Source organism: Microcebus murinus, chromosome 1 (assembly GCF_040939455.1).
Source record: "Microcebus murinus isolate Inina chromosome 1, M.murinus_Inina_mat1.0, whole genome shotgun sequence".
NCBI lineage: Eukaryota > Metazoa > Chordata > Mammalia > Primates > Cheirogaleidae > Microcebus > Microcebus murinus.
In genome coordinates, this window is record NC_134104.1 from 61,710,573 (window position 1) to 61,724,115 (window position 13,543).

Genomic DNA, 13,543 nt, shown 5'->3' on the forward strand with positions numbered 1-13,543 from the left:
GCTATTGTGTAAGGAAGAGGGGAAGATAAAGAAAGCAGTGTCTGACAGAAAACCAACCAGGCAGAAAGTAAAGAATGGATCACAGAGAAGGACAAAGTAAAGACCAGGAGAAAACTGTTGGAATAATGTAAACTTAAAATGATAAAGAAATAAAATAAGAAGGTAGTAAAGAAAGAAAGGATGGTAAGAAGATCCCTGAGAAGAACGATTTTAAAGATTTGATGGTTTTCAGATGTGAAAAAAATATTTTTGCCTACAAATGGGCCCTTGGAATGACGTACTTGTACAGTATGGCGCTGCCATGATCAACACAGTCCCCAAAGTCCTGACAATATCAGGAGTTTGTGCCCGAAACAAAATCAGTCCGCCCATCATTTATATACACACACACCCCATAAATGAAAACTGCCTCATATAAAATTAGATAAATATGTGTGTGTTCACCTAATTAACCACATACTAAAAAGGAAAAGTAAAGGTTTTGTGAAGTTTAGGCATGGAAAAGCTGAATTAGTTCACGTGGCGCTGCTGGAATAAATACAATGAAAGGACTGTGGGAAAGGGCTCCACTACTCCCGACTCCAATCAAAGAGAAAGCTGGCATGCCAACTTCCACTGTGTCAAGAGAATCTGAGCGGAGAACTCAAAAGGAAGTGCTGAAGACTGCAAATTATTTTTGTGTTCATGGTCTTCATCATCATCAGTTTATAGAATATTTGTTAGGCACTGAAGGAGTAAGCAGATTTGATTTATTTTAATGCAGGCAGATGGCTTGGTCATGGAAATCGTGAAGAGATTTACTGAGCGGCTTCATCAGATCAAGGACATTATGGAATTAAAGGGCTCTAAGAGACCTTACTGGTCCAGCTCCCTGTGGCTCACGACATTATACTTTCTTATTAACGAGAAAGACAACCAACCCCCTGAATTGGAAACAAGTGATGGGGGGGGTGTGGGGGAGGGCAGGGTACAGCAAGAGCACAACTAATTTGTTCACAGAAGTGCAAATGTTAAGATTGACACTGGAAATGTAGACTGATCAATAGGCAACTAAAATATGTCTTGTTCTGAGGACAATGAAATCATCAATTAGAAAGAATTAAAAGTTACAATTCCAGAAAATATTTTCATGAAAATGAATCATGTTTAAGTTTCTTCAACTAGTTTAGAGTACAGAACTCAAAACCATCTCTTATCAGCGTGGCTTAGTTTCAGGAAAAATCTGATGATCTAAAAACAGATTCTTCTTACCAAGATAAAATAGTAGGCAGTGAGTTTATGAATCTCAGAGTTATTTTAGTTCTGCCAATGTGACTATATCCATTTTAGATACCACCTGGCTTTGTATAAAAACATCCTCTTTCATGAAAATGCAGAAAAAGAACAGCTGAGAAACACTATCAATGACATAATCAATGACATAAAATCAGAATTAAGATATGTCCTAACCACACTCCTCAATGCTTTCAGTTTAAGTATGGCCATTTCCCTGCCTAAAACTTGCTGTTTTTCAAAAGCTTACAGGCTTTTCACTTCTAATCAATAATACCACCAGTAAAGTGTCTATATTTATCATGTAACCTAGTACAGATAAAATTTAGTCACCTATACTTGGCTTAGACAAAGAAAAATCATTATCATAGAACAGCAAAGAAAGGTCATAAAAAATCAAAAGACCATAACACAGTGATTGTGGTAAAATGAAGACATTTGTCATATTTATAGCCTGCTTTGAACTGACCCTCCCCTGATACATATGTGTTTATGACATAAAAGATTTAAGGGAAAAAAAGAGGTACATACATAGCCTAAGCCAAAGTGAGCAGAAGTCAATTTTGAAATAAAATTTAAAAATAAGATTATATTTGAACCACTTTCTATAAACTTTCCACAACAGATGGAGGTGGTTTTAATTCCTAGAATATAAATTACTACAATTTTGTATTATATTGGTGGGAGGAGGGAGAAAGGAAAGTCAATTAACTATTTTAGGAAAAGTTTTATAAACATGTTAAAACCAGCCATATACCAGCTTATTTTATTGCCAATATTCTCAATAATCGAAATCACGTCAGAGAATCACAAGATTACAGAACTGGAAAAGAAAAGATTACCTAATCTAACTTCCTTATTCTGCAAATGAAAGCAGGCCTGGAGGATTACATGGCATGTTCCAGGTCACACCTCCAGCGGCAGGTACACCTTGGATTAAACTCATCTGACTTAATTGGGACTTATCAATCCTTCTAACAATAACTACCTGCTGTATGCCAGGTGCTATGCCAGACACTTTAGAAAAAGCAGATTTCATTTTATTTAGTACTCCTCAATACAATAAAAAGGGTATCTCCACTTGAAAAGATAAACTCAAACTCACACATTAAGTAACATTCCCAAAATCATAGGACACAGAAATGATAAGTCAGGAATTCAAACCCAATATGTCTGACTATCTAACGCCCACAAACTTACACACAATACTACTGTCTTCCACAAAATGTTAAATGTGTACATCCAAACAATTCCACTGTGGGCAAGCTAGACTACAGAAATACCTATACAAATGTATATGTTAGGTGTACAAAGATGCTCACTACAACCTCATGAATATGGAAAAATCAGAGACAACATAAATATGCAACAATGGGTAAACCGCTAAATAAAATCATTGCTATGAAAATACTAAACTGCTATTTAGAAGAATGAGGTAGATCCATGTAACAGATGAGGTAAAATGCTCATAGTAAATTGTTGTGTTTTAAAAATAGATTGTAGAACATTATTAATGGCATGATTTGTCTTTTAAAAATATACAGGCTTTCTGATTAGAGAAAGTCTGGAGTAATCAACAGCAAAGCCACAATATTTGGTTGGTGGGGGTGGGATGTGAGTCACTTCTTATATAATCCTTCATTATTTGAGTTTTTATATCTAGAATGTTACTTCTGAGATTTAAATATATATGTATATAAAAACACAAAAATAAAGAGTTTTAAATGAGCTCATTATTTATTTAAAAATATACATGCACATTCCATTTAATGCTACCCCATACAGCACAAATTAATTATATACCATTTGTCTCTAAAACAATTTAAAAAAAAAAAAAAGAATCTAACATTCCATTATAGTAGACCAGCATTTCAAGTATAGTCCATGGACTGATGGGGGTGGGTCTCCAAGACCCTTCTGGAAAGTCTATGTGGTAAAAACTACTTTTCTTAATAATAAAGTGTTACTTTCTCCTTGGGTTGACATTTGCATTGATGGTACAGAAGCAGTGCTGGATGAGATTGCTGATGTCTTACGACACAAAAAGGCCTTGCCACTGGACTAAACTAGTAGTCATTATAATTTTCACCATCACGCACTCACGACTAAAAAAGAAAATCCAGTTTAACTAAAGAATGCCTTTAAACAATAACTAACAATAATTAACTATGTACAACTAAAATAGTTGTTAATAAACATTAAAATAATTTTATTAAATCTTGACCTTTTATGATATTGTGTGTGGCAAAATGGGTAGTATGAAACATAAATCACTATACTGTATACCAAAGCTAACTGAGTATCCCAAGGTAAAGCACTGGTGCAAATGTTTGAGCTCAAGGCTCAAAGAACTCATCACTTTCCTTCATGGATCAGTATGCTTACTTGAAAGAACAACTCACAAACAGACTATGGTTATTCAAACTTACGTGTTTAGCAGACACTTTCTCAAAGCTGAACAAATGAGACTATTACTTCAAGGGAAATAACTGACAGTTGTTTGCTGCCAATGATAAAATTCAAGCAAATACTAAAATTTTGGAAAAGTTGTATCTGACATTGTGATTGTGCTTTATAATAAAGATATTCAGATGAGGTCAGTGGTGATATTAATAAATGTTATTTTTATAGAGTATATAATGTAATATATCAACATTTTTAAGATCTGCATAACACAGTAAACCACTATTTTCCAATGATCAATGCATAATGCTACAAAAAATCATGCATAAATAAAAGATCCACTCAAAGTGCAAGATAAATCAATGGATTTTAATATAACAAGAAACGTATATAGATATAGTTTCCAATTCCACACTGCAACCAATCTTTAAGAAACTACCATATATCATGTTTTGGTAGAATATCAAAGAATAATATCCAAAATTATTTGAAAATGCTGTCAAAATACTACATATCTGTATGAGACCAGACAGTCTTCACATATTTCAACAAAACCAAGAAAACATATCACAATAAATGGGATGCAAAAGTAGATAGAAAATCCAACTGTCTTCTAATGGTCCAGACATTAAACAGATTTCCAAAAATGTAAAACAGTACCACTCTTCTCACTAACATCATCTGTTTCTGGAAAAAAATTGTTATTTGTCATAAAAATACATTATGTCAACATGTAATGTATGTGTTATTATTTTTAAATGAATTAATAAATATTTTTTAATTTTCTCACTTTTAATTTCTTAATAGTAAATACCAATAGTCATAACCCACATAAACAAAAGCTCGTGCAGTCCTCAATAATCTTTAAGGCAAGAAAGTTTGAGAATCTTTGCAATACACTGTTAACACATTTTTCACATGTTCAACATACTTTCTTAAGTCTTGGCCAACAAGAGTTAGTATGGCAATCTATGTGTTTACACAGGGACAATACACATAAGTGAAATGCACTATAAACTTTCTTAACCAACGAAAGCCTAAAAATGCTACCTTGGTTTGAGCATACTCCGCAAGGAGTGATGTTTACTGTACTGCAACCTCTGTTACTGCCATGTATTTTGTGTTCTGGCAAACGATCTGGACCCATGGGGGCTGACAAAAGTTGAATAACTGACAGTGATGGACCTGGCCCAAAAAAACAAAGATTAAGTACTATGATTGATGATTGATGTTTGTTGTTATTTAAGCTCTCTTTAAAGTACATGGTTGAGGATTCATTTATGATTAGTAGACAACTTTTGAAATTTTGAAAGACAGAATAAACATAACTGCAGACTGAGAGGATGGTCCATAAGGGTATGAATCATAGCTGGGATAAACTATGAATGAGAATATGTAAACTTCAGGAGAAGGGGAGAGAAGGGCAGGGGAAGACAACTGCCACCCTCCACTGGGAGAAGATTATAAACGTGGGGGTGATGTAGTTAATGCTCACAGAAGCATCACCAATATTTTACATGCAGTGATAGTGGAAGAGGCAGGGAGGTCTTAGGCTACAAAAGATGTTCTTGGGAGATCAGTTCTAACATACAGGTCTTCAGGACCAAGAATACCAGACATGGAAATGAGAAACTTCTAGGTTCTAAAGGCATTGCCAAAAGTCATGATTCTTTACTACATGGAGCAAAAATTCCTTCAGTATTCCTTAAGAAAAAACATTTCAAAAATGAACAAGTTTCAAAGTTTTAGGATTACAGATAAGCTAAAAATCAATTTTAAAACATCTCTAGAAGTACTGCAATTTTAAATAAACTTCCAAAGAAATCATACATTGAATTTGAAAAGAAACCATGAAAACTTATGTCTATTACCTGTTCCACAAAATATACACCGAGGTTTAAAGAATAGTTGAAGCTGAGACAGTCACACCAAATCCTTAAGAAAATTTTAACAAAAATTCTAGTTTTCTCTAAAAAGAGAAAGCATTCTTTTCAGGTACTCTACACACACAGGAGTACCACCTATCTTAGCAAATATTCATTCACAAATATCAATTAAGCATTATTGTGTGCCAGCCATGGTATTATTTTTAGGGAAAAATGTACACACACACACATATACATGGGAAAGGGAAGGGAATGGGGAAGAGAAAAGGGGAGATGAAAGAGAAGAGGAAGAAGGAGTGAATTATAAAATTAACTTCAGGAAACAAGGGGAAAATAACAGCATATAATTACATCCACTCTCCCTCTAACCCCAACCAATGCCTAGCTTCTATGGTGATTTCCAGGGCTGCCTGATTGGCTCCAGGGTTGTTTTTTTTTTTAATTATCAATCCTTGAAATAGGTGGAGCTAAATAATTGGAAGAAGCTAGGAATGACTAGATGTATTACCTTTGAACAGGTGTCCTCAAACTACGGCCCGCAGGCCACATGCGGGTGTTTTTGTCCGTTTATTTTTTTACTTCAAAATGAGATATGTGCAGTGTGCATAGGAATTTGTTCATAGTTTTTTTTAAACTATAGTCCGGTCCTCCAACGGTCTGAGGGACAGTGAATTGGCCCCCTGTTTAAAAAGTTTGAGGGCCTCTGCCTTAGAAGAACCCGATGCTACTAGCAAAAGAAAATAACAACCTCCAAAATAAAAAGAGAGGATGAAAAAGAAAGAAAACCACATTAATCAGAAGACAGGAGAGGAAGATTTTACATGAGCAACTAATGTGAACAATGAGACTTTGGGAAAAGGAAGGTTAAAGGAGTTCTCTAAATGAGGACATTGTTATATTTCCGCTGCTGTCAACAGACTTAGGCAAAGATTTAAATTTCTTCTCAATTTTTAAAAATATTGAATGGATCAGTCCTCTAAGACTGGCCCTTAAGTGGCCCCATTACATTAGAGTTACAATCACAAGGTCACATGGTACTATTACATATTTGTTACCTTCAGTGATAAAAGGCATTGACTTTCCAATCCCACAAACCTATTTATACTTTAACCAACTATCCCAATCCTAAACCCCTACCATTAATAGCTGCTACTGTTAACCTAATTCTCTGAAGATTCTTCCAAAGAACTCTGTGTGGTACAAGAATTTCCTGAACTCAGTACTGCTAGGATCTCAACTTCTTCACCAGCAATGCTTTTCTAAACAAAAATGTGCCTTTAATGCTATTAGTTTATCTCTTTCAAGATTAAAAAAGTTAACTACTAAATGAAGTAGACTTTTTGAAGGAATTTTTAATTGAATATTCACATTGGCAAATATGTATTGGTTTAATCCAACTCTACGAACAAAGAAATTTTAGTGATATTTATTAAAATAGGATTCTTCCATATTAGGCACAGGCACACTATATATTAATAGCACCAATACAGTATCTGATAAAGGCAATGATGAACTGACAGCAGCTCACTGGTTGAGTCTATCATTTGCAAACTTAGGAAACAATTAAATTTCTCTCTGGCTTTCACGTTTCTATAATGCAACTCATTACAAATGCAAACTACAACTATAGTCTCTTTCTCAAGTGGTAGGAAAACAGGTACACAGGAAATCAATTACCCAAATTTTAACAGAAAAAAATCCTTCTACAGATAGGCTTAACTAATAAGTAAACTAATTAACTTTCCACTTTTAAGATGGAACTCAGCTCAAATCAGATGACTTTTTGAATACCATCCAAGAACTGACAACCTCTCTTAAGCCAGTTGCTACAAAGTATGATCAAGAGAGCATTTCGGATCCTCCAGATGGTCCCGGGGCTGCACTCAAAATGCAAGGATGAGAGGTATTAGTGCCAGTGAGGCCTTGTCAAACAAAAGAGGAGAAAGCTGAGATGACTGTGTTCACCTCAAGTGACTACTGGGAATTCAGCAACCCTATCTCAGACTGCCTAAAATATTAAGGGTTGAGAGAGTATACATAAATTGTTATCATCAATCTGGATAACAACAGATTTAAAATCCCTATGCTAAATAAACTAGTTATAGATGAAGATTTTAGTGGGAACGCCACAATTTACCCAACTTTCTCCCAACTCAGCAAGTACTGCCAGTCCCTTGTTGTGTATTACTCACAGCAACTAAAGAATCTTGTGCACTAGCACATCACCCTGTTTGACACTAAATCACATGGCTTAAGTATGAAGATTCAAATGAGGATTTTCATTATAAATGTTTCCACTATCAAAGTGTGAAAACACATTTGAAAATGTGCCATATACTGTTACTGGGGGGGAAAAAGCCAAAACAAGTACCTTTACCCATTGCATCATTACCTTGGATCTGACAACAGTTCTAAGCATAATGTTTTAAAAGTAATTGGTGATTTAATATTTAATTTGCTTCCTGAGCAGTCTATGTTGAATATATGGTGTATTAAACTTCTCTAAAATGTTCATCCAATAGCTGTCACCTTTCATGTAGGTCAAACTATAGGTTTTTACTAAAAAGTGAATCCTTCCAAAACAGTTACATAATTAAATTAGAGCTGAGAAACTAAAATTTACAATAAATTTTTCATAATGCTAACATTTAAAAGATTCATGACTTTTTTCATTTTTATTTCACTTTATGTGATCTTTTCTTTTTTATACACATTTTCTCAAATTCTGGAAAGTTATCTACTATTTTAGGAATCACAAGTACAAGAAACACTTTAGATATATCTAACCCTTTGGTGGAACTATTAATATACAGAAGTCAACTTTTCAATTCAAATTCCCTTTAAAATTACTCCAACAAAAATAACAAAAATTTCTTGACATTCATTTTCTTTCATTTATTTAAATAACCCTCTGTTTCCATTTTTAGTGTATAATTTCATTGTAGTGATCGCTGCTGTGATTATTTTTCCAGCATCCATTCCCCTTCCTCCTTTGTAACGAAAGTAACTTTGTTCAGATACCTACTCTTACTGTTCACCCCACATTGGAAGTTCTAGGGATAGACCATAATTCATTCCAACCAACTTTGTCAGTGACTGGTTCAAGAGCTCAATTCACTCAAAACATGGTATTCTCCTACAGACCAGTATGTTAGCACAAATAGGCACTCTAGCTGTTCATCCTCTTTCCCTCCCCACCATAAGGAAACTGAACATCAGTGCCTTTTCCATGGCCTACTGAATAAAGCCCAAACTCAGCATTAAAGGCTCTCTACTATGTTGCCTCCAACTACATTTTTAACCCTTTCTCCTTTGCACACATTTCCTACTCTAGCAGTTAGAAGCTTGACCTTTCAAAATTATGCCCCTGCCTTTCACTTCGTATCTTCCTCTAGGCTGTTCCTTTGGCTGGGAAAGCCCAACCACTCCCATCTCAGCTAATTCAAATCCTATTCATTCAGCATCCAGATAAAAAGTAAACTTTTCCATGAAGTCTTCCTTGAAACTGCCATTAACAAATGTAATTCAACATACACTCTTGTATCATAAGTTATTTGTGCATGCTTATAGACGGTTTTAAAACTGTAAACTCTTGAATGGCTGCAGATAAACTCATATGCATCTTCCCATTCCACCACCATCTTTCTCCAGATACCCAAATGCACAGAGTGGTAGCTCTGCAAATACTTAAATGAACACATTTTTTTCAGAATGAAAAATGCCTCTACAGAATAGATTATCACAAAGACTGAAATGTCCTTGGAAGTCTTTAAAAACATCCTCGTATGACTTAGGAATAATTCTGCTGAAGGAAAAGGAACAAATCAGATGACCTTGTAAAGCTTATTCTGCGAATTACATCAACTCTAAAAGTATTGCCTAATAATTCAAAAACAAACTATACAAACTATGCAAATACTATTTACAAAAAGAAACTAGCATTTATTGTAATATGCAATGCTTAACAAATTTTTCTACCCAAAATTTGAGCTGTTCTTAGAATATTTATGATATTTTCAGTTACATCCAAGGATTGCATCAAAAGCTCATTAACTCTTATTTCATACTTGAAAGAAGTAGGACAGAGAGAAACACTGGTCAACTCAAGCTGGTATCAGAGCAAAATTAATTTAGAAGCACAAGTTCATAAAAATGTACATAATGATGTCAATTTTTATTATCTGCACATCATCACTAAAAATATACCTATTGAATTCCAGAAGATATCTAATTTTGATGATTATACCTTCACTATCTTCTATGAAAAAGATATACAAAAAGTTTTGTATATCTTTTATCCCCAATTAAACCAATCTGTACAATTAAAGTTGGCTAAAATTAGGTTAGATCTACAAGAATATTATCCATTCAAAAAAGGCCTTAAATGCCTGGAAACACAGTGGTGTATCCAGAAAGAAACAGGGTTAACCATGATATTTCATAAATCATTGAACCTGCTTTTTAAATAAAACCCTTCAGAATAAATCTCAGTAAACCTCAGCAATCAATTAAATGGGACAAAAAAAACCTTGATTCCACAGGACAATGCACGCACAAAAACAAAGAGCATTGTACAAGATGAAAATCAAGTTCTAATATTTAATGGTTATTCACAGAAAATAAAATGTATGAAAGATTAGAGGGTAGAAAATTAAATTTAAATAGGTGTTTTTAAAACCGTTAACAAGAAAATAAAAGACGTTTATTTCTTTTGTCCTAATTTTGCTATATTCTATGTATTTCCGTGGGCCAACTTAAATCCTCCAGGAATGACACTAAAGTACAAATAAATTCTAGTTTTCGAATGTAGTATAGCATGCTATACAGTTATTTTTTTTAAAAAAAGATCATTTTCAAACTCTTGTGTATGCTTCTTAAAGGTTACGGTAAAGCTACAATTTAAAGTTTTCCGAATCATTTTAAAAGCATCTCCAGTTTTCCTGGAGCCGCCTCGTAACGGAAAGTGATTCTAAACACAGTTTCTAACTGCACCAGTCAGTAAGGGAATTCGTTATCTACAGAGAACCCTGCGTTCCCCAGAACCTAGCGGGTGAGAGCCACGGGCGCTGTCGGGGATCAGAGATGACGGGTTCAGTTACCTCTCCGACCCGGAACACCTGAGCTGCGCGGGCCGAGGCTGCAGCCGCCGCAGGTGGGCACCGGTGCCTCGGCCCCAGCAACGAACACGGCCCCTGAGAAAGTTGGGCTCCCACCGCTAGGGACAGGCGAGAAGGGGGTAGCGGCTCCCAGACACCTCCGCCCCGGCCCGCCGGCCCAGCCTGGCCCCCGGGAGGGAAGGGCTCGGGCTACTCACTGTGCAGAGAGAGGAGCAGCAAAGGCGCCAGAGGGGAGCCCGGAGAAGTCATCCCGGGGCCGCAGGGAGCGCGCTCGCCGCCCGCCGGACTCCTCGTCGCGGGGGAGAGGCGCGGGCCGGGCTCTCGGGGCTCTGGGGCAGCCTGGTCCTCCCAGACCCGCCGCCTGCCCGCTGGCCGCCGGGCGGAGCTGGGACGGTCGGACCGACAGGCGAGCCAAGTGCAGCTCCCCCGCCGCCCGGCTCCGCGAAGGCTGAGCCGCGACCAGGGGCGTCCCGGGCTCGCCTGCCGCGCCCAGCAGCGCCGCGGCCACCTCGCGCTGCCCCAGGACCCGCCGGCCCCTCGCGGCGCCCGGGGAGCCACTCCCCCCAACTCACGCCCGGCAACTCCGGCTGCAGCCCGGCTGCTCGCCGCGCCGCCCACTCGCCCCGCTCCGTCTCCAGGGCAACCGCGGCTCCAGCGCGACGCCTGGCGGCCCACCCGCGGAGCCGAGCGCGGCGCGCAGCTGGCGCGGCCCGGGCCACCTGTGCGCGGGGCCGCCGGCTCCCCCGCACGCCTCCGCCCGCTCCGCCCGCCTCCGCCCGCGTGGGGAGCCGGCGCCCCTCCCTGCTCTCCACCACGGCGCACACAGGTGGTGTCAGCTTGATCCATCCCCGAAGAGCTCTAGGAATGAATGCCTTTTGCAAGACTTCCTCCCTGCCAACCAGCAAGTCTTTACTGTTGCAGATCATTTAAATTTGGTCATTTCACTTTCAAATCCTCTCTTCTGAAATCTAAATAATCTGAAAGAACCTGACTGTGACAAAATTAGGACTCGATGAGGTTTGGCTAATTCTATAGCTCTTTTGTGCTTTTTCCTGGGTACTGTTTCCCTTTTATTTCTTGAGAAGTGCATAGGACTGTTGGGAGTACCATACTCCTCACTCCTCACTCCTATCAAAGAGATGCCATCTTCTCTTGTCCCTTTTGTAAAACTTATGTCAAGTTGTAATATTTTAAATTTTCAGTTTTAAACATTACCACTTTCTTAAACTAATTTCAAGTATTTATTAACTAGTGAAGACGTGCTTTTATGGTGGTAGTTATTATACTTTTAGCTGATTTTTAATTTTATTTCGTTTGTTTTGGTTGGATAGGGAGAAAGATCTTCATAGCATCTGAAATTATTTTACTTAAATATCTGCCTACCTCTTTCCTCATAAAATCTAATCTTTAGTCCTTTTCCATACAGATCTCTGTTCTCTGTTGTGCACCCCATAGTCACTTTCTGCTTCAGCCTCCAAACTGAGCCTTCTAAATTTGAGGACATACCTGCCCAGGGAATGCCAGACCATTTGGGGCAACTTTCTACAGCAGCATAGATTAGGATTCTTAGGAGCCATTCAGAAATTCTGAGCCTTCATCCAGCAGATGCAATCCTCCCAGGGCAGCTCAGAAACAAAAATATTATGTGCAGGAGAAATGCATATATGTAAAACATTTTAAAATATACATTTGGACAAGGATTGGAAGATAATGTAAAAGTGAAAATAATATCAAGATGAAATTATGGATGTACTTTTTCCTTTTTGAAAATGTGGATGTTATATTTTCAAGTTAAAAATGGGAACATGCTAAGAAATGTCAATCATTTTTAACAAGACTATCCTGAAAAGATAAATTTTAATTATGAATTAGCGACGCCTCAACTTTTGCTCACTACTCCCAATTTGCTAGAATTTCCTACCAGATCTCTAATGTCAAGAAAAGAATGCTATGACAGTAGAGTCTTTCATATTAATAACAAAAGTTTAAATTTTTTAACTGTGATATTATCTCCAGGCTCATTCTCATTCTTTTAAACTTCAGAGGAAGGTCTAGATTTTTTCTCCATCCAGTTCAGTTCCTCACCCTCTCTTGCACATATTCCTGCAATCTAACCCAGTTCTAAGCAGGGTATAAGAGTAAACAATATTAGGAGAAAAACAAAGAAGCTGTGAAGTGGCAGGTGGTTCTCATGGCAGTTCTCTGCTTCACCGTAATTCCAGATTTAAATATAGAGATAGAATATGTATTCTTTAATTAAATAAATAACCTGGTAACATAGGCTTAATAGCCCTGATAAAGCAAGCTATCAGACACATTCTTACCATGTCCATTTAACAACTATTTACTTAGTACCTACACTGTGAAAGGCACTAGGTTAAACAGAAAGTGTAATAAAGCATGATTCCTGCCCTTAAAGAAGTTCCAGCTTCACTGGGGCTATAGCTGTGCTGTCATGAATAAGCAGAGAAAGAGAGTTCTCCTGCTCCTTTGTCAGCAAAGTATACTTCTGTCTTGCTGGACAGCAGCTAGTGAGTCATTAAGAGGACAGAGAGCTTACAGTTCGGTGGAGGAGCCCTTTTAATAGAAAAAGTGGTGTCTTTTCTATTAAAAGGGAAAAGTGGGGACGATCAGATATCAGGAGGCAATCCGGCCACCCAGAAGCATGGGGGCAGATGGTAGATGGTGAACCAAAGGAAGCAGATTGGGTGTACTGAAAACTCCAAGTGCTGTACTCAGAGGTTCCAAAAAACATTTTATTAACAGGAAATAAAGTAAAAGTGTACTTTTATTAACAGGAAATAAAGTAAAAGTAAAACAGGAAAAAAAGTAAAAGTAAAAACTCATAGAGATAATAATACTGGC

The 13,543-nt window shown here is 37.5% G+C and overlaps 1 protein-coding gene across 3 annotated transcripts in view; it reads right to left on the minus strand.

The window, feature by feature from the left end:
- IGSF11 (immunoglobulin superfamily member 11) overlaps window positions 1-13,543 on the minus strand; it is a 170,215-nt gene that overhangs the window by 116,902 nt on the left and 39,770 nt on the right. For 2 of the 3 annotated variants that reach the window (XM_076001698.1, XM_076001687.1), the window contains exon 1: window positions 10,876-11,230. The exons of the other annotated variant lie outside the window; for it this stretch is intronic. In XM_076001698.1, coding sequence (XP_075857813.1) covers window positions 10,876-10,927 — 52 coding nt within the window. In that variant the 5' untranslated portion in view covers window positions 10,928-11,230. Of the gene's footprint in view, window positions 1-10,875; window positions 11,231-13,543 lie in introns of those variants that run through there. 3 annotated transcript variants of the gene reach the window in all.